The following is a 23,246-nucleotide window of genomic DNA, read 5'->3' on the forward strand; positions in this document are numbered from 1 at the left end:
TACAGGCATTTAATGTTCTCTAGCATACAAATGAGCAACAGTACAAGCAGATACTATACAGTCATTTGGTGCAGCTGAAGAACATTCCACTGTGTTACTTTTGGTATTTCCTGACAGCAGTCGCTTTGAATGTAGTTAGTACACATATTAACATAAGCATACAGCTTGTGATGGAAACACTAAGTCCACTGTTACTTACAATAATCAATGAGTGTATAATTTATCCAACAGAGAAGTCCTGTTGCATCATATTTCATATTTCAGATCAGATGCAGTTTCAAACATCTAAAAGGCAGGAGGACACAGTGATGCTCACAATCACTGGATGCTGCCACCCAGCAGGCTTCCAGGAGTTGGCCAATCAGAAGAAGGTGGGCGTTTTAGGAGCAGGGCCCAGACAGTCCAGAGCTGATATTGTCTGTTTCAGGCAGAGTCTCGATTTTGGAGCAGCATAATAAATAGAATGAGGTGAATGAGGATGTTTCTGAACAGTAAATCTTACAAAGCTACTTAAATGGAGAACAGGAATGAAAATATAGCTGGGAATGAGCATAATATGTCCCCTTTAATCATAATGACGGGAAAAATTCAGCCTGTAAACAAAGTTGACAAATTACTTTTCTGGCTTTGGTAAGAACTATCCAGAATTAGAAAGCTTAAGTGTGAGCTTCTGAGTTCAGTTATTTAACAGAAGAGCTGTGATACAAAATGGAGGTTTGGGTTCAAAAGAAGTGGGCTTTGAGTTCTTCGAATGAGAGATACGATAGGAGCTTGTAGGAGCCAGTATTTTTTATTTGTTTGTTTGACTTGCACTACACTAACAGTATTCAATGACATGTTGTGTGCTTCTTCTGAAGAAAAACCTAACAGCAGTCTGAATGAACACAATGAAATATTCTCTCAGCACAAGATGCTACCTTCCTAGCATCATAATACTATGACCACTACTAGCAGTTACTTTGATTATTGATTAATCTCCCTGTTGGTAATAATTAACTAGTCAATTGCTTGGTTCATAAAATACTGGCAATAGTCCATGAAGACATTTTCAAGTGTCTCCTTTTATCTCACCAAAGACCAAAATACAGAAAAACTTTCAAGAGGGGAAAGAAGTTGAAACCAGAGATTGTTTAATATATTTATTTTTATATTTTATAAATGCATGATGTATTCATTCATCAATGAATCAAATAATTGCAGATTCATTTTCTGGTTAAAGGGATAATTGTTTCTTCTCTGTAGTTTAAATTTAGCTTCTCAGTAGATTATTGCCAAACACGGCTGGAATTTACAACATGAGATGCAAATCAGAGCAGAATGGTGTGTCAGGTCATTACCATTATTTTAAATGTGTCTCTCACTAATGAAGCGTGTGTTTTGTGGCCCCTGACGTTTTAACACGTGTGTTTCGTTGGGTGCTTGAACTCTGATTGTTGTTCCATGGGCAATTTGACCTGCTAACAAGTCCAGCAGTCTGGCACCAGTGATTTATGATATTATCTTTGGAGCTACACAGAGAAGGCTGTAAAACAAGTTCAGATTATCCCTTAAAAAGTCACAGCAGTTGGTTTGAGGAAATATTTAACAGTCTAGAGCTGAATATTTGTGGCTGGATAATCTTTGGAAATTTGACTTAGTATGATGTTAGCATATGTTACTTTGAAGTCAAGTCAGCTTTATTCACATGGCACATTTAAAACAAAAGAAGCCAAGACAAAGTGCTTTTTAAAATTTGAAACAAAGGATTGGCCATGGAAATGCACAGCACATGATTAAAAGAAGTAAAAAGTTCAAATTAACCCTCGTGTTGTCCTGTGGGTCAAATTGACCCATTTTAAAGTTTGAAAATGTGGAAAAAATATATATTTTCACAACGAAACGTCTTATGTCCACATTTTCAACATTTTTGGGAAATTTTTTGAACATTTTTTGGCAGAAAAAAAGTAATATTAAAAATTTTTCTTAAGAACATTCACAAAAAAAATCAACCAAAATCCAGTGAATTTCACTGGATTTTGGTTGATTTTTTTGTGAATATTCTTAAAGAAAATATTAGACATTTTACTGATATATATGTAATCACTTTGGGTATTTTTAGGATTTTTTTGAAGATTTTTACTCATTTTTGAAAATATTTACAAGAATTTTCTTGCCAAATTAGTTTGTTTGTTTTTAAAATAAAACTTTTATGGGAAATTCTTAAAGAATTATTGGAATTTTCTTCCCAAAAGTTTTGCAAATTTTCAGAAATTTGGAGCAAATTTTGCTGAATTTTTGGATTTTTTTCAGACAAGAAAACAATATTTTTAGGTGCCCGTAAATGAAAAAAACAGGAGGGTTAAAATGCATCATGATAACCTTAAAACATTACCTAATCAAGTAGAAAGTAGAAAATAAATACAACAACGAAACCACATAAACAGCATAGTCAATGAAAAACATATTAGCAAGAATTCAAATGAAAAACAGCTTAAAAAAATGACAGCTTTCTCCTTTGTAATGTACCATGTTGTTCTGCTCATGCAGGGGAATGGTGTGTTGTGTGAATCAAAGGCATGTGAAGCCCCTCTCTCCCCTCTGCCCTCTCCCCCAGGACCAGATGGTGTCTCTTTAGGCCTTCTAATGAATATTGATAGGTAGGGTCTTGGTTAACAACAGGGGGGGAGTACACAGGCTGAGGCCAGAGACCCCCAAAACTGGCACATAGTAAAGGTCTGTACCGGGGGGACTGGGTGTGGAAAGGATTTATTTCTGAAGGAAAGGGAGTGTTTGGAACTTAAAGAGCCACATAAGTGTGAAACAAAGCTCTTTTCTCATGCACATAAACTCCTTCGTGTCCCATATTGGTAAACTGTCTCGCAGAAATTAATATGGATTAGTTGTTAATGAGTGCGAATTAGCTGCCTGAGTGATATCATCCAGAGGATACAGCCAGATTAGGTGTACAGCAAAAACGTGGTGCAAAAAAAATATGGTGGATTAGAGTGAGACAGTGAAATTAGAGACTGAGATGAGGAGGGCTGATAGAGGGAAAACAGACGTCAGGTGTGAGGGAGTATAAGGTGAAGAGATGGACAGGTTAAGCTACTGGCAGAGTTAATCCTCTGGCATGGCTCCGGTGTCTAAAGCTGCTGAATGCTTCAGCTTATTCCAGCCCCAACTCACCCCGAGGCTGAACCACGGCCAGCACCCCTGGGTCCGACCCGGGACACTGAGGTGGAGAATCTTCACGTGAGAAGCTTAGCATCGCCACCTTTATTTTCCACTGCTGGGACTCCTGTGTAAGTGAGGGGAGGGTTTCTGGCTGAGCGGTTGAAGCTAATTGTGTTATACCCTCCAGCTGGTCCGGACCAGCTGTTGCCCCCTGCTGTGCCACTTTATTGAGAATAAACACCCATTCAGAGTACAAGTGGATCGAAGTGCTGCTTCTTCACTGGGAAAATAATCCTGGCACCAGGCACCGGTTGTTTGTTGGGCACAGAGTTTTTTTTTTTTTTTCATAGCTGTGTTGTATTTCATACCCTCTGCAACTCGTCAGGAAACATTAGCAGCCACACAGAAACTCACCCCCAGACAGCACCATTACAGATGATGAACTGAGGCCGTGTCGGCTATTTATAACTCAAACTAGACCTTTGTTGGCTGTAAGGCTAAGGGGCAGACAGGAAGAGAAAGGCTGAGATGGAGGAAGATGTGAGGGAGCAGAGATTGGCAGAGACAGAGGGGGGAATGAGGGCACTGGTGAGAGTGATGTAGCGGTACAGAGGAGGGTAAAACATACAGTACAAATGGTTCTTTAGCTTTTCACACGAGGACACAACCTTTACTGTCAAATGCAGCCCCTGTGGCCCTTAGATAATTAGACACAGCGTCAGACAGAAGCATGATGCTGAGGGCTGCCATTGGGGCGTGGACAATGACAAACACAACTTAACAACTCCAAAACATATCAGAGATTATGGGATATTTTCCAGATTTTGTTATAGCCAAAACTTATAACAATAAGCACAAGGGAGGTTTTATCACAGAATAACCACAAGGAAGCAAATTTTATCATCTATTATATTAGGTTTTCATTTAACTCTCCTGTTGTCCTCATTTACGACACCAAAAAATATTGTTCCCTTGTCTGAAAAAAATCCAAACATTCAGCAAAAAATTCCCCAAATTTATAAAAATTTGCAAAATCTTCAGGAAGAAAATTCCTTAAACGTTTCCCTTAAAAGTTTTATTTTAAAAAAATCCCCAAATTTGGCAAGAAATAAAAATTAAAAAAATAAAAATTGTAAATATTTTCAAAAAATGAATAAAAGCCTTCCCCCCCAAAAAATCCTAAAAATATCTAAAGTGATTCCATATATATCAGTAAAAGTTCTAAGATTTTCTTTAAGAACATTCGGGAAAAAATCAGTTTTTCTGAATGTTCTTAAAGAAACATTTTTTTTTAAACATTTCTTTTTTTCCACCAAAAAATGTTCAAAAATTTCCCAAAAATGTTGAAAATGGAGGAGTGTTCACTGTGAAAATATATATATTTTTCCACATTTTCAAACTTTAAAACGGCTCAATTTAACCCGCAGGACAACAAGAGGGTTAAAACGTAGAATCATCCCTTCTGTCAGTTTAGGTCAGTACATGATTGTTTAATTTTCACCTTATTCCAGTAATTACCGAGGTGGTATTTCACGCTAAGGTTATCTGTGAAATCCAATAACACCTGGCATTAAATTATGTCTATTTTAGTCTATTTGTCACTTTTTTTCTTGTATAGTTTTATCTTTCCAGGCACTAAAGGGCATTCAAGCGAATCAATATAAGGAGGGTGTAACTGGGTGTTCACTTGGCTGGTGTGTGTGCATACAGCCTCACACGTGTCTGCCTATATTGTGTGAAGTGGGGGTGGTCGCCTCCTGAAAGCCAAACTTTGACAGCCGTTTTGCTGGCGGCGGGGGGGTTCATCATTTGACAATAGAGAGGGAATCGCAATGGAGTGAGCCAGTGTGGGCAAAACAGACGAGAGAGAGAGAGAGAGAGAGCAGAGGGGGAAGGGAGGGAGCAGGGTATCAGACTCAGGGATAAGGCAGCTGGGACAGGCTGCTTTGGCTGGAAGCAGATCTTATTGTGCACTTGTCCTTCCCCAAGTCACTCAGACGCTCTGCAGAAGCAGCTCCGGTCACAGACAAACTGCCGTCAAGCTCTTTTTATTCCTGTTCCTCATCCTCAGAGGTCAGAGCGTCCGGATCTTCTTTGCAAATCAAACTGATTTCTCTCACCAGCGACAGAAGGAGGACTTGTTGGACTCTGCTTTGCTTTCACATCAACGTCTTGATTTTGTATCTGCTATGGTGCTGCTGTAGGCATGGTTGTCTACTTGAGGAAGAGCATCCACTCTCTCCTGTCCGTCTTCAAAAAGAAGGGTGAGTGCCGACTCACATTGAAGAATTTGGCAGCAGCTTTGACGTTTAGACGACAGTAATGCTCCTTAAGTTTGCTTTGATTGCTGTTGCTGGAGTTTGGATGACCTGTTTTCCAATATTTTCTAAAAAGTTTGTGTTGCCGTGATGATGAACCCAGTAGCTCGTTTCTGCTTTTAGTTAATTGATGGGGAGATAATTACTGGTACTGGTGTCTCTCTGTGTGTCTCACAAACACAGACTCACAGGCGCTCAAGAATTAGTGTTTAAGGCAATGTAGGGGTCCTCTCTAATGAGATAAAGGGCTTTGCTGACTTTTTTGACGATCGTTTTAATCACCCAAAATCCCTAAAACCTTCTGCAGGGGTCCGGCGGCATCTCAGGGAGGCCTGCTTCTCTAATTAGTCACAACTAGGAGTTACAGCAACATACATGTGTTGATGAAATGCTCACAGTGGAGGTCCTCAGACTGCCCCTCATTTTCTTGGATTTGTATCAGACAGGCCCGGGTTTGTAATGAACAGAGATTTCCCACAGCTGCACACAGGGGAGGACATTGTGTCTGGGCTGCCTCACCTGTGTGAATGTGGGAGTGTCTGTTACACACACACACACACACACACACATACAGTATGTACATCTGCACATGCACCGTCTTACCTAACCAGCTGAGACTGAGAGCCAGTGTTTAAATGACAAAGGAGGGAAAGCAGACACCTCAGGTTGATTATTGCTTAGCTAAGCTTTTAGCTACTTTGTATGACTGATTGCCTGTAGGTCATGTTCTCAACATGAGACCCATTATGTTTTTCTGCTATGCTTTACATAAGAAAATGGCTTCCCAGCTGCCACACAGCCCATGGAATCCACATCAAATTAGGGTACAACATTGCCTGTAGTCCCACGAGCATAACAATGTTAATAACCAGAAGGGCATCCAGAAAAGGTATCCTCCACCATGACCAAAGCTCTGTCTCGCAGTTTTACCAAAAGTGGTTCAGATCTGCACCAGAATGTATTGGGTTCTCCCTGCATCCATGCTCCATTTCTCCAACAAGTTTCATAACATTTCATCTTGGCAATTTTTGCTTAGTCTTCCTGACAGACAGCTAAAGAGACAAACAAACAAATGTCACTGATCACATACCTCTGCCTCATCTTGGCTGAATAATATTAATAACAGACAAAAAAACACACACACAAATGCTAAATGAACAAAACAAGAAAACATGTCATTTTGTAGACCTGACCTGAATTTGTATCATTTCTTCTCATTGTCTCTTAATGTTCCCTCTCTGTTTGAAATTATGCCCACATAGAATAGTGTGTTGACAAGCAAACGAAAGCCACAAAAATCAAACTTCTTTTAGTCTTCACATCAAAACTGAAAATTTCAGCCAGCAATACAAGAGTATGTGAGAGTAGAGGGTTTCCATGTGGCTAAATCACCAGATACTACTATTAATAGGGATGTACTTCAAGCAGTAGAATACAACGCTAGCCATCGCTTGATTCCACCCACAAAGCAAAGACGTAAATAAAGGGTTTTTACAATTCCGTAAAGCCTTAAACTGTAGTTTAGTATAACTGGAATAAAGCAGACTGGTTCGTACCAACAAGTGGCCCTGCCAGTTTTGCTTATATTGTCCAAAAACTACTTCATTTTATTTTCTGTTCAGGCTCCGCTGTTCTAGGCTGTCTTTTGCCACTGAGTAAAGTCGCCCTGAAGGGAGAGCTGGTTCAAAGCCCCACAGCAGGGGGTCTAGGAGCATCTTTGCTTGTGTACAGTCCAGATTTTCTAATCCTCCATGGACTAGCAAGGAAACAAGATACTGCAGGAGATTAGCCAGGCAGTAGTTTACTACTGAAGGCCCGGTCAGGCTGGGATGAAGTTGGCTGAGCAAATCTGATGAGTGTGCTGCGTCAAAGGTGCACTGATAAACACACACTCATGCCAGATGGAAGTGCAGAGGATTCACTGTAAAGCTGATAAAAGTTCTGGGCACCTGTTGAGTGCATGTTCAGGTAGCAATGGAAAGATGTCATACTGCAATATAAGGTTTGGATGCCTTTGAATAGAGTGGGGTATTTACAGTCAAAAGGCCAAATAGGTGAATGGACATTACTCATAGTAAGTTGTGTAATGAGCTGCAGTACTTTTCAAGTTAAAAACACAGCAACAAAATATCTACTTTCATATAAGCCATTTACATTTGTCTTCTTTTTCTTCAACTGTACCAACAGCTGGCCCGAAGGGGAATGAAGACCAGAAGAGGTTGACGGTCCACTACACCGCCTCACAGCACTACCAGGAGAATGTTTTCATTGAGGGCAGCAGGCCGCAGTACCTGGAAGACCTGCACACTGAAGCTCAGGAAGGACTCAAGATACTGCAGCAAGAAGGTAGGACATGAGTTGTGTTTCTGTCTAGTCAATGGCAAAGTTTTTTTCAATTCTTCTTCTTTAAAGTATTTTTAGTGGTGGGCAAATGTGGTTGAAAATACATGAGTCCATAATGTACAAGGTACATGTTTTGATTGTTTATACATGCTATGACCAGTGCTATCAAACATTTACATTTTGTTGGTGGTTCTATTCCATATAAAAGGTGCAGACTAGAGATAATAGTTCACCCCACATTTTTATCTATAATTACATGATTATACAAGTATACATTATTTATATACATGATTGTAGATGGTTTTTCAGTTTATTCAAATTCTGTATCTTAACCTTGTCCATTTGCTTCATATAGAGCACAAAAATGGAGTGAACTTTGCTGACGATGAAAGCATTGCTGTAAGTGCCTCAAAAGCTCTGTGGATCATTTTTCCTCCACTTCCGACACAAAAAAATCCCACATAGCTAAACACTGTTGTGTGTGTGTGTATCCCCTGCAGTCCACAGACACTCTCCGTCCGGAGCAGGATATCAGCTCCAAGGACGGAGGTGGCTCTCCGGAGTCAAGATCCACCACCGGGAATACTGATACCACAGTAACCTCTGCTGCATTGAATAGGCCTGTGCTTACCCGCCAAGGTAAACGACAGTCCTGTTATGTGTGTGCGTGTAGAAGTGTTTGCAAAGGAAGCATCCATATCTTGTTCATCTTAGAGAAATAGGAAATAATCATAACCACTGTAAAAGTAGTTTGAGCTTTGCTCCCGATTGTACTGCTTTATGACATCTCACTGGCGGGTACTTATTTAACATGCACATCTCATTCCCAGCTGCTTGGTGCCTCTGCAGTTATGGTGTGAAATCAAAGGAAGAGGAACTTGACACAGACACGCACTCACACACTCATATGCACAGCCGAAGCTTTCTTGATAACTCAAAAGTTCTAAGCGTTTGAAGACAGCACTGCGACTGCCTCTACATATCACAGCTAGAAGGCAAAGCCTGTCATTCCACGCGTGTGCGCACGCAGTGAGTGTGATTGGTATTCTGATCATATTTCAAACTTCCTTTTCAGAATCCTCGAGAAAAAAAACAGTTCCCTAATATACTTTGCTGAGTTTCAGTGCCTTATCATGCTTCGCTCCCATTATTTCAGAAATTTGTTCTCTTGTGTCGAGCGCAGTTTACCATACAGGCAGTGTGGGTCTAGGATTGGTCGGTCCCCCATTTTGGTCAAGACTGAAATTTCTTATCAACTATTGGGTGGATTATCATGAAATTCACAAAGTATCTCAACAACTTTTCAGTGTTTTTCTCTTAAATTTGGTGCATACATTGATGGTCCCCAAAGGATGGATCGTAATGAGGGAGATCCAGATTTCATCTGGTTAAAAGTTTATTTTTTTCGATGTGATTGATTACCAAATACCAGAAAAAACTAAGGACATTCCCATTTGACTCAGTTTGGTGCTAATCATCGACTGTATGTAAAGATGGACAAACCTTCTGTGAAATCATCAACAGATTTCCTGACCAGTGGTTTTGAAGCTCAGTATGGTGGCTTTGGCCATCGCCATCTTGGCAGCACGTGAGCAAAGATGTAAAGCACTGAATGGTGCTGAGGCGGTCCATGCAAATGTCTCTGGGCCATGGACTGTCCTTTGACAGCACACACACTCCTGCACAAAGCAGTCATGGCCTTAATTAAGTCAATGAATTAATTAAGTTTTAATACAGTTTAAAAGGGTGAGTTACTTTAAAAAAAAATCACCTCCCATACAGTTGCCATTAACAAGGATATTATCTATAGAGGCCAAAATTGCTTTTTGTTCCGACTCTAATCATGTTGTGTCTGCTGTGAAGTTGGACGTTTCAGTGGAAGGGTCTATGGGGATTGATTTGCTTCTGTAGACAGCCTCAAGTGGCTGTTCGAAGAACTGCACTTTTACACTAAATACATGTTTCTACCTCAGAGTTTACGGCTTGCTGCTAATTAGCACTTTTTTCTTGCTAACTGACTAAACAAAGCAGTGGACATTATACCTGTATTACATCAACATGCTGGCTTTATCATGGTGTGATCAGCTAGCACGTGTGCTGATGGGAACATTTAGCTCAAAAACAGGCTCACAGAGCTGCTAACATGGCTGTAAATTCTTCCTTTCATTACCATGCAAAAATAGTGCTGCACAAATTCCCTTAAGTCCATTTTTTCTCTCTATCTTTCAGGTTCTACATTTAAGCCTCTAAATCCAGTGAAAAGAATAGATAAGAGCAGGAAGCGGAGCAGGAGGACCACCATCATGGGTATTCCCAACCAGGTCCAGAAAGAGCTTGGTACGTCCACAACATCATCCCTTGCAGACTGCCAAAGTAATCCACAGGATCTATTCCGGAAAGCAACATGTTACTGACATTTGTCCACATTTTTTACAGCTCTGCACAGAAGCTCCACCTTCCAGCCACTTGTTTCTACCCAGCTCCCTAATCATGACAGGCAAGTCAGTGGCAGCCAATCAGGTGTTGTAATCATTCCTACGGTTGATGGAGGAACTCCAGTGGCGAATAAGGAGGGCGCAAGGGTACACCTTTCAGAGTTGGAGGTAAAGGGTTCTCCAGAAAGATTTAAGCAATTCTGAATAGTTTTAACATACATGACAAGGTTTGTTTGTTTTTCTCGCTTAAGAATAGTCTCCTCTTCTTTCCTAAGCAGGCATTCAAAGATGAACAGCTGGTGAGAAAACACCTCCAGGCAGTGTACCAAGATGAGCAGTGTTTCAACCAGCAGGGCTTTGGTTCCCATCTCTGCCCCACATCATCCCTGAGACCCAAGTCCCTTGCAGTACCTGGCATGACCACTCTGTCCTCATTCTCTCCTTCAATGTTTAGCTTCCTCCAGGAACCTCAGGTATGAAGGAAATCAGGCTTTCGGTTAAAGATATGACATTAAAATTAGTTGTCTCAAACTTGAGTCTTTAGTACGTGACTGTGCTTTGACCATTTGTGAACTTTTGATGTCAAATACCTATTTCTGCTTTTGTCTAGGGCCCAGTGATGTCCATCTCTCCTCAGGCCACCTATTTATCTACAATCATCCCCAATGCTATTCTGCCAGCCTCGATTGAAGTCATTGAGATTGACCGCAGCAGCAGCCGGACGCATGGCAACAGTGTCAACCATGGTAGCAGTGTTCGCACTGTTAGCAAAAGCAGTCTGGCATCTGGAGAGTCAGTCAGCCCTTTGTTGTCCGGAAGATCAGATGGTGACGGTTCCCAGACTTACAGTTCTTTCAATGACTCAGTGCTGATGCCCACATCAACTTCGGGGTCAAACTGGAGCGAGTCACAGTCGTCAAAGACAATTATTTCCAGCTCCTCACCTGTTTCGTCCAAGAGTAGCACACGCACCGGTAACTCCCAGAAAGCAGATCTTCACGTGCAGGAAATCCAGGCAGAGCAGACTGGCGGGGACCAAGACCTTGTCAGTCTCCATAGCTCTGTTAGTGTGATTAGCAGCCCCAGCACTAAAGTTGAAAATGCTGCTACAGGACCAGAGTCTGAATCTGGTGCATCAGGGTCGGTGATGGCTGAGGAACATGCAAAAAACAAGCGCAACTGCACTCGTAGTCTTTCAGTTATGAAGACCAAACAACCCCCAGCACCTCCACGGAGAACAAATTCTCTGCATAGTAATAAGATCAGAGCTAACTCCAGGGTTCTAATGGATAGCAAGGATCTCAGTGACTCTACTTCAAATGAGGTGAAAACTGTTACAGAAAGCAATGCAACTGAGGATGACAGAAACCTGGTTAAAACAGAAAACAGTAAGATTGTTACAACCGTATCAAACTCTGCTGGGTCCAGCACTTCACATTCTTCCTCCACTCTTTTGAGCCCCACACAGGCTTCTTCCAATGAGGCTGGAGGTACAAATGAGGTGCCACCAGAATCCAGCACCTCCTCCCCACAGAAAACTCCCTCAGAAGGGGGTAAATTTGAACGGACCATGTCCCCTTCCAGTGGTTACTCTAGTCAGAGTGGTACTCCAACACTTTCTCCAAAAGGGATCTCCCCAACCTCCCCGGACAAACAGAAGAAGAAGCCTGTCAAACCAGAGAGATCAGTGTCTCGGGCCTCATCTTCAGCAGCTTCCCCTTCGTCCTCACTTACCTCTTTGTCGTCTGGTACATCTGAGCTTGCAAATGCAGATGTTCCCCCATGTAGCCCAAACCCACCTCCACAGGGATCTCCACCCACTGTTGCTCCAAAAGAAGTCACACAGAGTAGCAATCCCTCAACTTTTAGCGTGGAAATCAGAGAGCTGTTGAACATCCCACCACCACCAAAAGTCAAAGCACCATGTCCTCCTCCTCCAGAGACATGGGTTCACAACAGACACACCTTTGAGCTCCTGTGTGGACCATTCCCCAATGTCACCCAGAAACCAGCACAGATACAAAATAGCACAGATAAACAGGCAGGTGCCCTCAGTGAAGCCAGAAAAGAGATGCAAGCTTTAGTAGAAAACCAGACACGTACAGGTAAACCAGTCTTAGAATTGTCAGAAAACAAAGTAAAACCCGAAGAAGTCCATGCAGAACAGGAAGGTAGGGAATGTCCAGGTACTTGTGAAATGAAGCCTTTAATTCAGGAGAAGAGAAAGGCAAGTGTAGATGAACAGAGACAAGAACAGAGTTGTAGCTCTGTAGTGAAGGACCCAAAGAGTCAAGAGACAACTCCAAAGAAAGATCCCCCTCCTGTCATGAAGAAACCGGTGACTACAGTCCACCAAGAGGAAATGGTGTTGACAGAGCAGTCATTAGAGAGACAGCAAAAGCAAATAAGTAGCAATGCCACAACACAGGTTCCTTCATCTATGGAGAACCATGTAGCATCTTCACAGAATAGTGTAACAAGTTCAGTTGATAAGAGCAAGAGTGAGATGGAGAGAAGTGAAGTCCCATGCATGCAAACACTTTCAGTAGAGGTCCCCAAAATAAATAAGGTCTCACCACCACCTACCCCACCCCCAGCATACCACCCTACGCCTCCTCTATCACGGAAAACATCTCCATCATCCATATCTGTACCACCAAATGAATTACAGAGGGTACAGGAGGAGAGCCACACTGTGGAGTCTTGCTGGCCACCTCCTCCACCTCCTATGGAAGGGGACTCTGTCTTTGATGGAGGAGATGAGGTAGACTTTCCTCCACCTCCTCCACCCTTGGTAACAGACAGTGTGCCAGATGTAATGGACAGCTGTGTCACAGAGTTAGACGTCTCTAATGGACATATTGTACAAAATCCAGACTTGCCACCACCTACTTCACAACCAGCTGAAAATGACAACAAACCAGTGGTTGTTGTTCAACTCTCAAAACCTAACGATGATGATGAGATTTCTTGCCAACTAGTGCAGAATGTTTCATCTGTTTCTGACAGTGTCTCACCTCCACCAGTGGAATCACCTCCTATAGCACCTATTACAAGAGCAGAAAGCCCAGTATCGGTCACGGTTGAAGTTCCTCCCAGCATTTCCCTGAAGCGAAGCTCTCTGAGAATTGAAGAACAGTCTCCCTCTACACTTCCCACCAGTACTCAAGCTTCAGATCCATCGACTGTGCCAACAGCACCCGCTCTACCAGCAGAGAATTTAACCCATGGGGTTAATTTCAGAAGGCAACCCAGTGTAGGACATCGAGATGCCAGGAGCAAGGAGCTCCTCTCCCGCCACAAAAGTGCACCCATTCCTAAAGAGGATGCAAACATACCTCTTGTTACCCCCTCCTTGCTTCAGATGGTTCGTCTCAGATCAGTCAACATGACTGAAGATCAGGTGAAAGCTCCATCTGAGGACAAACCCACAAATGAGGGAGCACCAGTTCAGGAGAACTGTCCAGTCTCAATCCAAGGCCCTCAAAACATTCCTCAAAAGCCTATCCGCAAGTCTTTGTCAATGAAATCTCCCCCTCAGGCCATAAAAACATCATCAGTGACAATGAACAGTCCTTCGATGCGCTTACAGGAAGCTATACGTATGAAAACTGCAGCCATGTCTTCAAGAGATGGTCTGACTTCCAGACTGGGTGTGAGATCACCCACTTACAGCTGTTTCAGTGAACCAGGAGCTGTGTCTCTAAAGTTACCTGAAGGATGTGACATGCACAAGTCCCCAGCCTCTACCGCCAGCTTCATCTTCTCTAGGAGCACAAAAAAGGTTGTCATAGAGACTGCGGCCGCCTCCTCCCCAGAGGCTCAGGCAAGTCTGAAGCAAAGCTTGGCGGCTGAGCTCATGCAGGTGTCCGACCAATCAAAGGCTGCTGCTTTCTCAAATGGTGAGGTGAAGTGTGATAGAGTTCCTCCACCAGTAGCTAAGAAGCCAGCCCATGGCAGCGTCAGTCCCTCACAGAATCTTTCCAGTTGTTCAGCAAAGATGGAGCATTGCGTTGAAAGAAATGGAACAGTAGGAGTACAACAAATGAGTGGAGTAACACTGCCTGAAACTTTAAGTAAGTGCCGCAACCACGATCTTCCATCTTTATCTTCGTTAAAGTGACTGCCATTGCCTTCATCAGTGTGTTTCAAGGTGCTGCTGCTGAGTCATGAAGGCTGATTCAGCACCAGAATAAATCGATTACTGGCTCGCTTGTTATGAAAAAGCAGAATGCAAATTCTTGCATTATCATGATTTTGAACAGCAAAGCAGTTTAATGTTGCTTTAAAAAGAGCATGTTTTGTGCTCTCCACACTAACAAAAGCAAACTGCTCACACAAGCCATCTTCTGCTCGAGCACAAATCAAACACTGGTGGCTTGCCTACAGCTTTTTTTTTCCAAATATGCAAGCATGTGCTTTAATCAGCCTTAACCTGAAGCTCATGATCATGTCTCAGTGATTCAATTAGATTAGGACAGAATACTCATTACGTGTGTTCCTGTAACTGTATTATGCTGAAACCACTGTCTAACCTCTTCTGGTCTCTCCCTTCCAGCTACAAGAGTGACAGCGGACACAATTGAAACACTGTTTTGAAAGACCTCCCTGATGATTAACTGAAACTCACCACAGAGGAAGAAAGAAAAGACTACAAGCAAGTAAAAAGACAATTCCCAGCGAGGACTGACTGACATTACTGAGAGACACTAAGTTCAACTATCTGAGTGTTGTGTGTTGTCTTCTCCAAAAGCCTTAGCCTATAATGGCCTTCCTACATATTTATGCAAAAAAAAAAAAAAAAGTGTCACTCCCGATTTCTAATGATAGCTTTATTGTGGAGTATTTTTCTAAGGTGTAGCGTATCTCCTGTTTAAGCCCCTCAGGGTGAAATGGTGTACATTGGCTGAAAAGAATATGAATATTTAGCTTGTGTGAGATCGCCTCCCAGAGGTTGAAATAGGTAGTGTTACCTTCAGCTCAGAGAAAAGGATTAGATCTGACAAAGCATTTCTGTACAGAGGTTTATTGTCCGTTTATTTTTCCCTGTTGTAATATAATGCAGAATTCTCATAAGGACTTACACAGCTGTCTGAAAGTTTGACAAAAGCATCCTCCATTACAGGACAGGACATTGTTTCCCTGCTTAGATATCTGAGTGAAGTCATTGCCACATAGTTTCAGTCCTCATTTTCACTGTGTGGAAGAGTATTTGAGAAAAAGGGATGCTGCATACTCACAAAATGAGATGTTTTGTTTTTTCCAGTTAGAACAGAGGCACTTTTGTAAAGCTAAATCATCAAGACTTAACAGAAAAAAAAAAACATTTGATTCCAGCAACTGCTGAAAATGTGCTTTTCTATTGCTTTCTTTACAGTTCTTGGGTATAGTAAAAGTCAGCCTAAAACATTCAGAGAAACCTTTAGCGACAACAGTAACACAAATATCTTATTTATTTATGTGTGGTTGTTTCCACTAGTAGCACTGTCAGTCACCTTTTCCTACCAAATATGAAATATTTAAGCATCTAGTTGATCCGAGAACTACTTATAGGGCTGTTGGATGTTGTGATTGGCCCTGTATGATTGATACACTGGAGCAGACTTAGTGTGAAGTCAGTGTTTTTATTAAGTACCTAAAACTTTGGCCCAAGCCTTTATACGGTGGGAAATTAAACTCATCACTATTTGCACAAAACACCTTCCCTCCCAGCAGAATCATTAGCAAGTGAATTATACTGACTCTTCATAGTGGGTCAAAAATCTACATTTTGGAGATTATAAAGAATTATGTACAGTTATTACTTCTATAAACAAAATTTATGTGTATTAAACACTTTCCTGCATTTGTCCTTTCAAAATGTGACACCTAAATATGGTTATTGTAGTTTTTTTCATCCAACACAAAGACATTGCACTGTTCAGCCAGCATTTATTTCATGTTAGAGATGATGCATTAATTGATTATGACACTTCATGTCCAGATATGGATTTTACAACCGTCTTATAGTACAAGGCATATTGATTTTTATATACATCTGAGGTCTGGAACCCATAAAACCCATTCCTCTTAACTAGGTTTGGCAGATCGACTACTGCCCTGATTATTACTATGAAGATAAACAGGAAATGTGCTGAAAGTCCCTTTTTAGAAACCTGCCGTATTCTTTATTAGCCGTGTCCAGGAATGACCAATCCAGACTACCATCCTTTAACTAAACAGAACCAGTCATTTCAAATCTGCTGAACATCTGTCGTATGTGTACATTTAAGTGCATCAGCAACAACATTCAACTTCAAAAACAGAGAGTAATGACTCATAGCTTGATTAGTTACACAAATTTTGTTGAAAGTGAATTACAAGTTAGCAGAATTCATCTAAGTCAGTCTGCACTGTCTCAGATTTTTGGCGTCCGTGTCCCATCATTCCCCAAGAAACATCCAGGTAGTTTGATGTTGCCATGGCAATTTGTTGACAAAAGTATTCATGTTGTTGTGTGGCCGGCAGGAGCAGCTTCACTGGTGAATGTATTGTGTGTATTTAACTGATGTTGCCTCCTTTCAATGTCTTACATGTGATCTGTCCCAGTTTGGTCATCAGCTGCTTGTCTTTCCACTGAGCTACACACTCGTCCGATATCTTCAGGTCCACCTAAAACAACAATTATATACATATGGTTTATCTCTATTTAGACTTTTCAGTAAAGTCAAATTTGCTATAATTCAGCGTGTTTCAGAGCAGAGAACAAAGTAAATGTGGCTTAAACGCACCTGTAGTTTCTCCCACACCTTCTTCTTTGGGTTGAGTTTTTCATCTGGCTTGCCTGTTTCATATCCTTCCACAAAGACTCGTTCACCTGGTGACGAACCCTCAGGAGCATCCAGAGGCTCCACCCTCCTGGGCTCTCCTTCACTGCAAATCGACCAGAGCGATCGGTGGAGTCAGGCAAATCAGACTGGATGCTACATTAGTCATTGTGCAAAACAGAAGTAACACTCACATGGAGGCACATAGCAGCATGGCTTGAGACTCGATCCCTCGCATCTTCTGAGGTTTCAGATTGCACAACACCAGCACCGTTCGATCTTGCAGGTCCTCCTGTGAAACATAGGCCACCAGCCCGCTGACTACCGTCCTCGGCTCCGGCTCTCCCACGTCGATCTTCTCCAGGTACAGCGAATCAGCGTCTGGATGCTGCAGGATCGAAGGAGAGGAATCCAATGTGAACACAGACAATGATGGCACTGACCTAACCCTCATCTCCACACAGATGATCTGAAAATAGTTGAGATTATACAGCTGAACTGACCTTGTCCACACTGATGATCTTGCCCACCCTGATGTCCAGTCTGGAAGGGGCCAGCTCATCATCTTCTCCTCCACCACCACCTCCTCCTCCTGCCTTAGCGCCCTTACCTCCTGCCTCTGAGAACACACAAACAAAACAATGTTAACTCTCAGCATGAAGACAGTTCCCAGCTTTATACCAAACCAGTCATGTAGTTGAACACTGACTTGTCTTTGAAGCACCAGGATAGGCAGAGTTGGTCAGTTTTCGGAGCTCAGGACTCTCAAACTTCTTTCTGATTGGTTCCAGTAGCTCATTCAGTGCAGTTTCCACTGAGGCCTTCAGGTCTCCAGGGTGGATCAGCTAAAAAAGTGAAATATTATTCATGATCATACCGGAGCATGAGGAGAAAATCTGGCATTTTAGCCAAGCTATACTTAAAGAACAGGTCTGATTCTTTAAATAAGCCAGTGCCTGTACCTCCTCAGCAAAGTCCTTTTCCACTTCTTCAAATGCTGTGTAAACTTTGTCTCCACCCCACTTCGGGTCTCTTTTGATGGAGAACTCTGAAACAATGATCCCAATTATCGATTCTTTTTATATTCTATCTACATATGGAAGAAACTTCTGAAATCAAGACAACAGAAAGAGATTAAAGTGGGAATTTTTTACCTCCTCGTAGAGGGAAGACGACATATTTGACAAAAGAGAGGACTCCATTGTTCTGGATGTTGCCCGGCTCACAGAAAGCCTTCTTCAGCTTCTTCTTCACATCTTCTTTAGAGTCCAACAGATCGATTTTTGACTCCTGCAGCCACAAAGAGAGAAGTGAGAAATGGCTGAAGGTGTTAAGAAAATTGTCGACAGAAATCGTAGCTTTTTCCTTGAATAGCACCATTTCTGCAGCCTTACTTCTTCTGAAGAGCTCATCTTAGCCCCTGTGAGTCCTGGCACCATCGGGTTCATCAGATGGACGCGTTTAGCGTAGCCAAGAGAGGGCAGGTACTGCAAAAAAAGGAAGGCTACAAGTTTAACTTCAGGCTTAAGATATTATCCTCAAAACGGTTTCCTAAGATCGTGTCGCTGTAATATCAACACTTGAACAACTGAACCTAATCGATTCTACATGGATTTTAGTCAGATTTTTATGTCAACCCCAGTAAACACCCTCAAATAAATGTGTTTTCCTTTCAACAAGTTCAACTGTGATCAAAATAAAAAAGCCAAGTGCTGTGAACAAACTCAGGGGTCAGGTCCAGCTGATTCTGATTTTATATTAAGATGGCAAGAGGAAAAGATCTAAGTCACTTTGAAAAAGGACGTATTGTTTGGGAACGGGTGGCAGTAGCTGGTGAATGTTTAAATAGGAACAGTATATAAGGGACACATAGGCATCAGTAAACAGGGTCAGAAATGATGGTCGACAGTGCACATTTAGCAGCAGACTGAGAATGCCGAGGCAGGACATGATCGGGCTGTCTGTTGCCAAGTACAATAAGAAGCATTTTACTGTAGGTCTGAAGTGTATAAACCTCTAATTGCAAAGATGAGCTAACATTTGAGATGTACGAGCTACAAAAACTTTACGGATTTACAGAGACATGCAGGAAAGTGATGTGGTCAGATGAGTGGGTGAGGGACAGTACTGAACCCTTTACCCCTACAGTGAGGGGATCCAGTGGCTCTGTTATGCTGTGGGGGTCATTTCGTCGATGTCTCCTGCTGCGATGCTGCAGTGGACAGTGAAAGCAAGTTAATCCCAGCTAGTGGACAAACAGTACAGGTGCAGCATACCTTCTCTGCCAGAGTGAAAATCTTCCTCTGGTCAACTCCCCCAAACTGGGCATCCACTTTCAGGTACTCCTCATCCAGAGCCTGCGGACAAGATTACTGTATTTACTGAGACGAATTCTACAATAAACTCCTTGATTTTTTATTTTTGCTAAACTCACATAAATAATTGGATATTAATTACTATTAGAGTTCATGAGGATACATGGAAATATTTGATACCACTGCTTAGTAGCAGTGTGAAGCCCCAAAAACATCCAGAACAGTGTTGCTACCTGTAGTCCAGGGTACAGCAGACCACTCAGCAGAGGATGCTCCACCTGTTTGACAACCTCAGCTCCAGCCTTCTTAGCATCATGTTCCGTCACCATGGAGGACAGGCGGTACACATCCAGAGTGTACTCTCTGCACAAACATCAAAAGACAGATCCTCAGTTTTAGAATGGCCTGCAGCTACAAAGTTGTTTTCTGACAATCTCAAGTTAAAGAAGAGCACGTTAAGTCAGTCTCAGTACCGTCAGGGCAACTGACCTGCTGAGCTGGTAGTCAGTTCCTTTGATAAACTTGAGTTTTTCCAGAGGCACACCAATGCTCTCCAGCATGGCCTTGATGACTTGTTCGTAGTACTTCACCCTGAGCTCCAGCAGCTCCCAGGGAGCTTTCATGTTGTCTAGGTAGGCATGCAAGTCTGCAAACAGAATTGTGACCTGGAAAACAGGAAAAAGAAACCCAATAAAGTAAATAACAGCAACATGCAAAAGCTCTGGCAGCCTGGTCCACATTCCTGTCACTGAACAGTTTCTATGAGCAGAAAATGGTCTGATCTTCAAATGGTATGACGTTAAACGCAAAACATTCTTTTCAACATTTTAAGCAAGATCAGAGTTTTATTTTAGTTATGTTCAATTTTAGAGTGGAAAAAAGAAGCTTGTCCGCCCCATGAGAATTGAGCCCTCAGATAACTTTTGGCAAGGTGTCGCACCTTAATTAACTTGTTAGGTTAAGGACTTGAACACATTCATTTTGAGGAAAGGTGAGACGTTGCAGATTTCAAAGCTTTATAAATACTCTGACCTCGTCCCAACTATTAAGCATAAGCAGCTAGTGGTAGGCGCACTCTGAAAATTACAATAATTATTGCTCAGAAAGCAGAAAAAGACGATAAGAAGGTAGCAAAGCATTTTTAGGTAGCCATTTTCAGAGAAAATAATGTAATTAAGTAAAGCAAATAGCAAATATCACTCTTTCTTTTATTTTGGGATTAAAAATAAAAAGTATTTTGCTTACAATGATGAAGAAATGTGTTTAACTGTCTGCCACGTATAAATCAGGTCATCTTTTACTTGCTCAGCTATTCACAGTAAAAGGAATTTGACTCAAGGGTGCCAACATTTTTAGATGTTATTGTAGCAGAAACTATTAAACCACATTCCACCAGAGCAGATGCTCAGTGAACTAAACCCACCTCACATCCAGCCTTGAGGAAGTCAGCAATCTTGGACATGGGGACAAAGTAAGCTACATGGGGCTTGCCAGTGGTCGCCGAACCCCAGTACACCTTCAGCTCCCTCTCCTGAAGAATCTGCTTCAACTTGTCCTCTCCCAGAACCTCCTGCAACACACAACACCAGACATTCATGAGACCGAGCTGCATGAGGCCCTGATCAGTCACTATGGATGGATGTTAGTGTGTCTCACCTGTAGGTTCCTGGTGATGAGGTGGAACTTCTCATCTGGACTGAGCTGATCTGCCATGGTGCAGGACCCTCTGACCACAGAGATAGGAGTTTAGGTTCTGCTGTCAGTCCACTTTGGACATAGGAGCTCACATACATAGTGGGCGGTAGCAAACCATGAGAATCCAGGTAATATTTTGACGCGTTTTTAAGTAAAACTTAAACTGCAGCTTGATTTATTTACGACATGCCAAACCCCCTACAAGATTAGTAGTTGGCACAGGTTTTAGTTCTGCTGTATGAGAAGCTAACAGCCGACAATGATGACGCTGACATTTAACTTGGGCACGAAGCTTCGAATAAATTATTGTAAAACACGGAATAAGCGACATTTTCCTCAATATGTCAGCCATGAACCATTTAGTCGACTTCAAGACAAGATGCTAGCTACCTTAGTGAACAGACCACCGTTTACTCCATGAATGAACCAGACAGCTAGGACTATGTAGCTACTAGTTAGCTACAATACCATGTGCAGCTAACGTCCCCGGAGCCTGTGTAATGTTTCAGCTTCAAACTGCTTAGCTACATTAGCTACTGGCTACAATTTTATTTTACCTCACAGTTGACCTCGAAGCCAAAAAGTACGAGTAGCTGGCTTACCTTACACTTCTTGCAATGTGACGTTTGGGAGATAAACCGGCTGAGTGAAACTGTCAGTGCGTTGCGTCAGCCATAGATTTGAATCGGTGGATAGGACACGCCTCTTTGAGCTGCGTGCCGACGGCGAGGCTAAGCTAGTGAGGGCTAAGTTTCAGCGCATTCCATTGATGCAGAATGTAGATACATATCTATGGCATGAGCGACTCGCATCAACACGAGGGGAAAGCAATCGAGCACGGAGCCCATCGATTAAGACGCAAGCAATATTTGAGTAATTTTTCCCCCCAACAACGTAAAATATTGAATGAAAACAACATGTTTTCCGTTAATGGCAACATAGAGGGGAAATATTAAGTAAATATGAACTTCAGAATTTGAATTTATCCGACATAAGGACAAGACATTAAATAGTGTTAATTTATCAGTCACATATTCAATTAATTTTTTTCTTTCATCTTGTCGAGATTGACCTCTAAAGGGATCCCAGGCAAATAGCTGTTGCTGGGCCACTTTACAACTGTTGTATCCTCCTCTTTACATTGTGTTTCTTCTGCCTCCTCCAGGTTCCCATTAAGTACAGTCAGTAGGTAATGGAATGCAACTAAATACATTTACTCAAGTACTGTACTGCACAAATTTGAGGAGACTTTTGTAGCTGTCAGGAAAAATCCCATCTCTGAGCTCACATGAAATAAAGAAACTGATGATGCAGGAGTAAACTAGTGATATTATGAATGATTACAGATTATATATTACTATACATTATGCTTGCTGAATGCATTCTTATTGTAGGGCATGCTTGAAGGTAAATTCTTGAGCTTGTGATTGGTCTTGATGGCCAAGTTTATTCTCAGTGGAACACAAAGGAACAGAATCCATTTTGATCCTATCACAGTTTCCACGATGATCATGAGAATAAATTTACCACTAAAGTTTTGCTTATGTAAGTACATCAGGTTAACTAACATTAAATATATGTAAAAGATATGACAGTTTCTCATGAGGAAAATGCCTCAATCCCAACATATCTATGTATTTGGTCCTGGTGATATCATGCATTGTCATGACATATTATAGTATTAAAGTGATAATTATTAATGAGACTACATGATCTACATTGTCATTGGCTGTTGTTCAAATGTAGCCTCAAATTTCCATGCATGACAAATGTGCTGAAAGTGGGTCAACATGCGTTTTATGAAAGAAAAAAGAGAAATTAAATTGAAAAAAGAAACTTATCTCAGGCAGTATTGGATAAATCAAGCTAAAATGTCACAGAAACCTTCCTAAATTTCAATATTTTATATTATAAAACTGACCCACATGTTTTCCTTTATTTGCTTCACAGTCTAAAGTTTATAATCGAATTATTCATGTGTGATTGAAGTTCTAGATTTGATTTAAATGTAAAATTTCCGATAAAATTCAAGAGTTTGACCTTGTTGCATTTCTACATGGTGCTTTTATTCATTGCCAACATTAGCAGTCAACACAGTGTCTGAGCTGACAGCTTGTTTTTGCCCTGCTACTGCAGTATTCCAAAAAAATAAAAAAAATAAATCTTATATACCCAGACAGT

The 23,246-nt window shown here is 41.7% G+C and overlaps 2 protein-coding genes across 5 annotated transcripts in view; one reads left to right on the forward strand and one right to left on the reverse strand.

Moving 5' to 3' along the window:
* Positions 1 to 15,589, forward strand: part of kiaa1522 (KIAA1522 ortholog) — a 46,548-nt gene extending 30,959 nt beyond the window's left edge. For 2 of the 4 annotated variants that reach the window (XM_055017848.1, XM_023283012.3), the window contains 8 exons: positions 7,659 to 7,817; positions 8,170 to 8,213; positions 8,315 to 8,453; positions 10,044 to 10,151; positions 10,251 to 10,417; positions 10,525 to 10,722; positions 10,860 to 14,325; positions 14,808 to 15,589. In XM_055017848.1, the coding sequence (XP_054873823.1) occupies positions 7,659 to 7,817; positions 8,170 to 8,213; positions 8,315 to 8,453; positions 10,044 to 10,151; positions 10,251 to 10,417; positions 10,525 to 10,722; positions 10,860 to 14,325; positions 14,808 to 14,848 (4,322 nt within the window). In that variant the 3' untranslated portion in view covers positions 14,849 to 15,589. Of the gene's footprint in view, positions 1 to 5,073; positions 5,418 to 7,658; positions 7,818 to 8,169; positions 8,214 to 8,314; positions 8,454 to 10,043; positions 10,152 to 10,250; positions 10,418 to 10,524; positions 10,723 to 10,859; positions 14,326 to 14,807 lie in introns of those variants that run through there. The other 2 variants (XM_035954130.2, XM_055017849.1) reach the window with 2 other exon arrangements.
* A 571-nt stretch (positions 15,590 to 16,160) lies between these two features.
* On the reverse strand, positions 16,161 to 21,807 carry yars1 (tyrosyl-tRNA synthetase 1). The gene is made up of 14 exons (XM_023283014.2): positions 21,668 to 21,807; positions 21,027 to 21,096; positions 20,794 to 20,940; positions 19,860 to 20,035; positions 19,604 to 19,733; positions 19,332 to 19,412; positions 18,450 to 18,542; positions 18,210 to 18,345; positions 18,018 to 18,103; positions 17,765 to 17,900; positions 17,559 to 17,674; positions 17,250 to 17,443; positions 17,020 to 17,161; positions 16,161 to 16,900 (listed from the first exon to the last, which is right to left on the reverse strand). The coding sequence occupies exons 2-14, from the start codon at positions 21,081 to 21,083 to the stop codon at positions 16,790 to 16,792; spliced, it is 1,605 nt and encodes a 534-aa protein (XP_023138782.2). The 5' UTR covers positions 21,084 to 21,096; positions 21,668 to 21,807; the 3' UTR covers positions 16,161 to 16,789.
* Between the last annotated feature and the right edge of the window lie 1,439 nt (positions 21,808 to 23,246).

The sequence above is a fragment of the Amphiprion ocellaris genome, chromosome 15, assembly GCF_022539595.1.
Source record: "Amphiprion ocellaris isolate individual 3 ecotype Okinawa chromosome 15, ASM2253959v1, whole genome shotgun sequence".
NCBI lineage: Eukaryota > Metazoa > Chordata > Actinopteri > Pomacentridae > Amphiprion > Amphiprion ocellaris.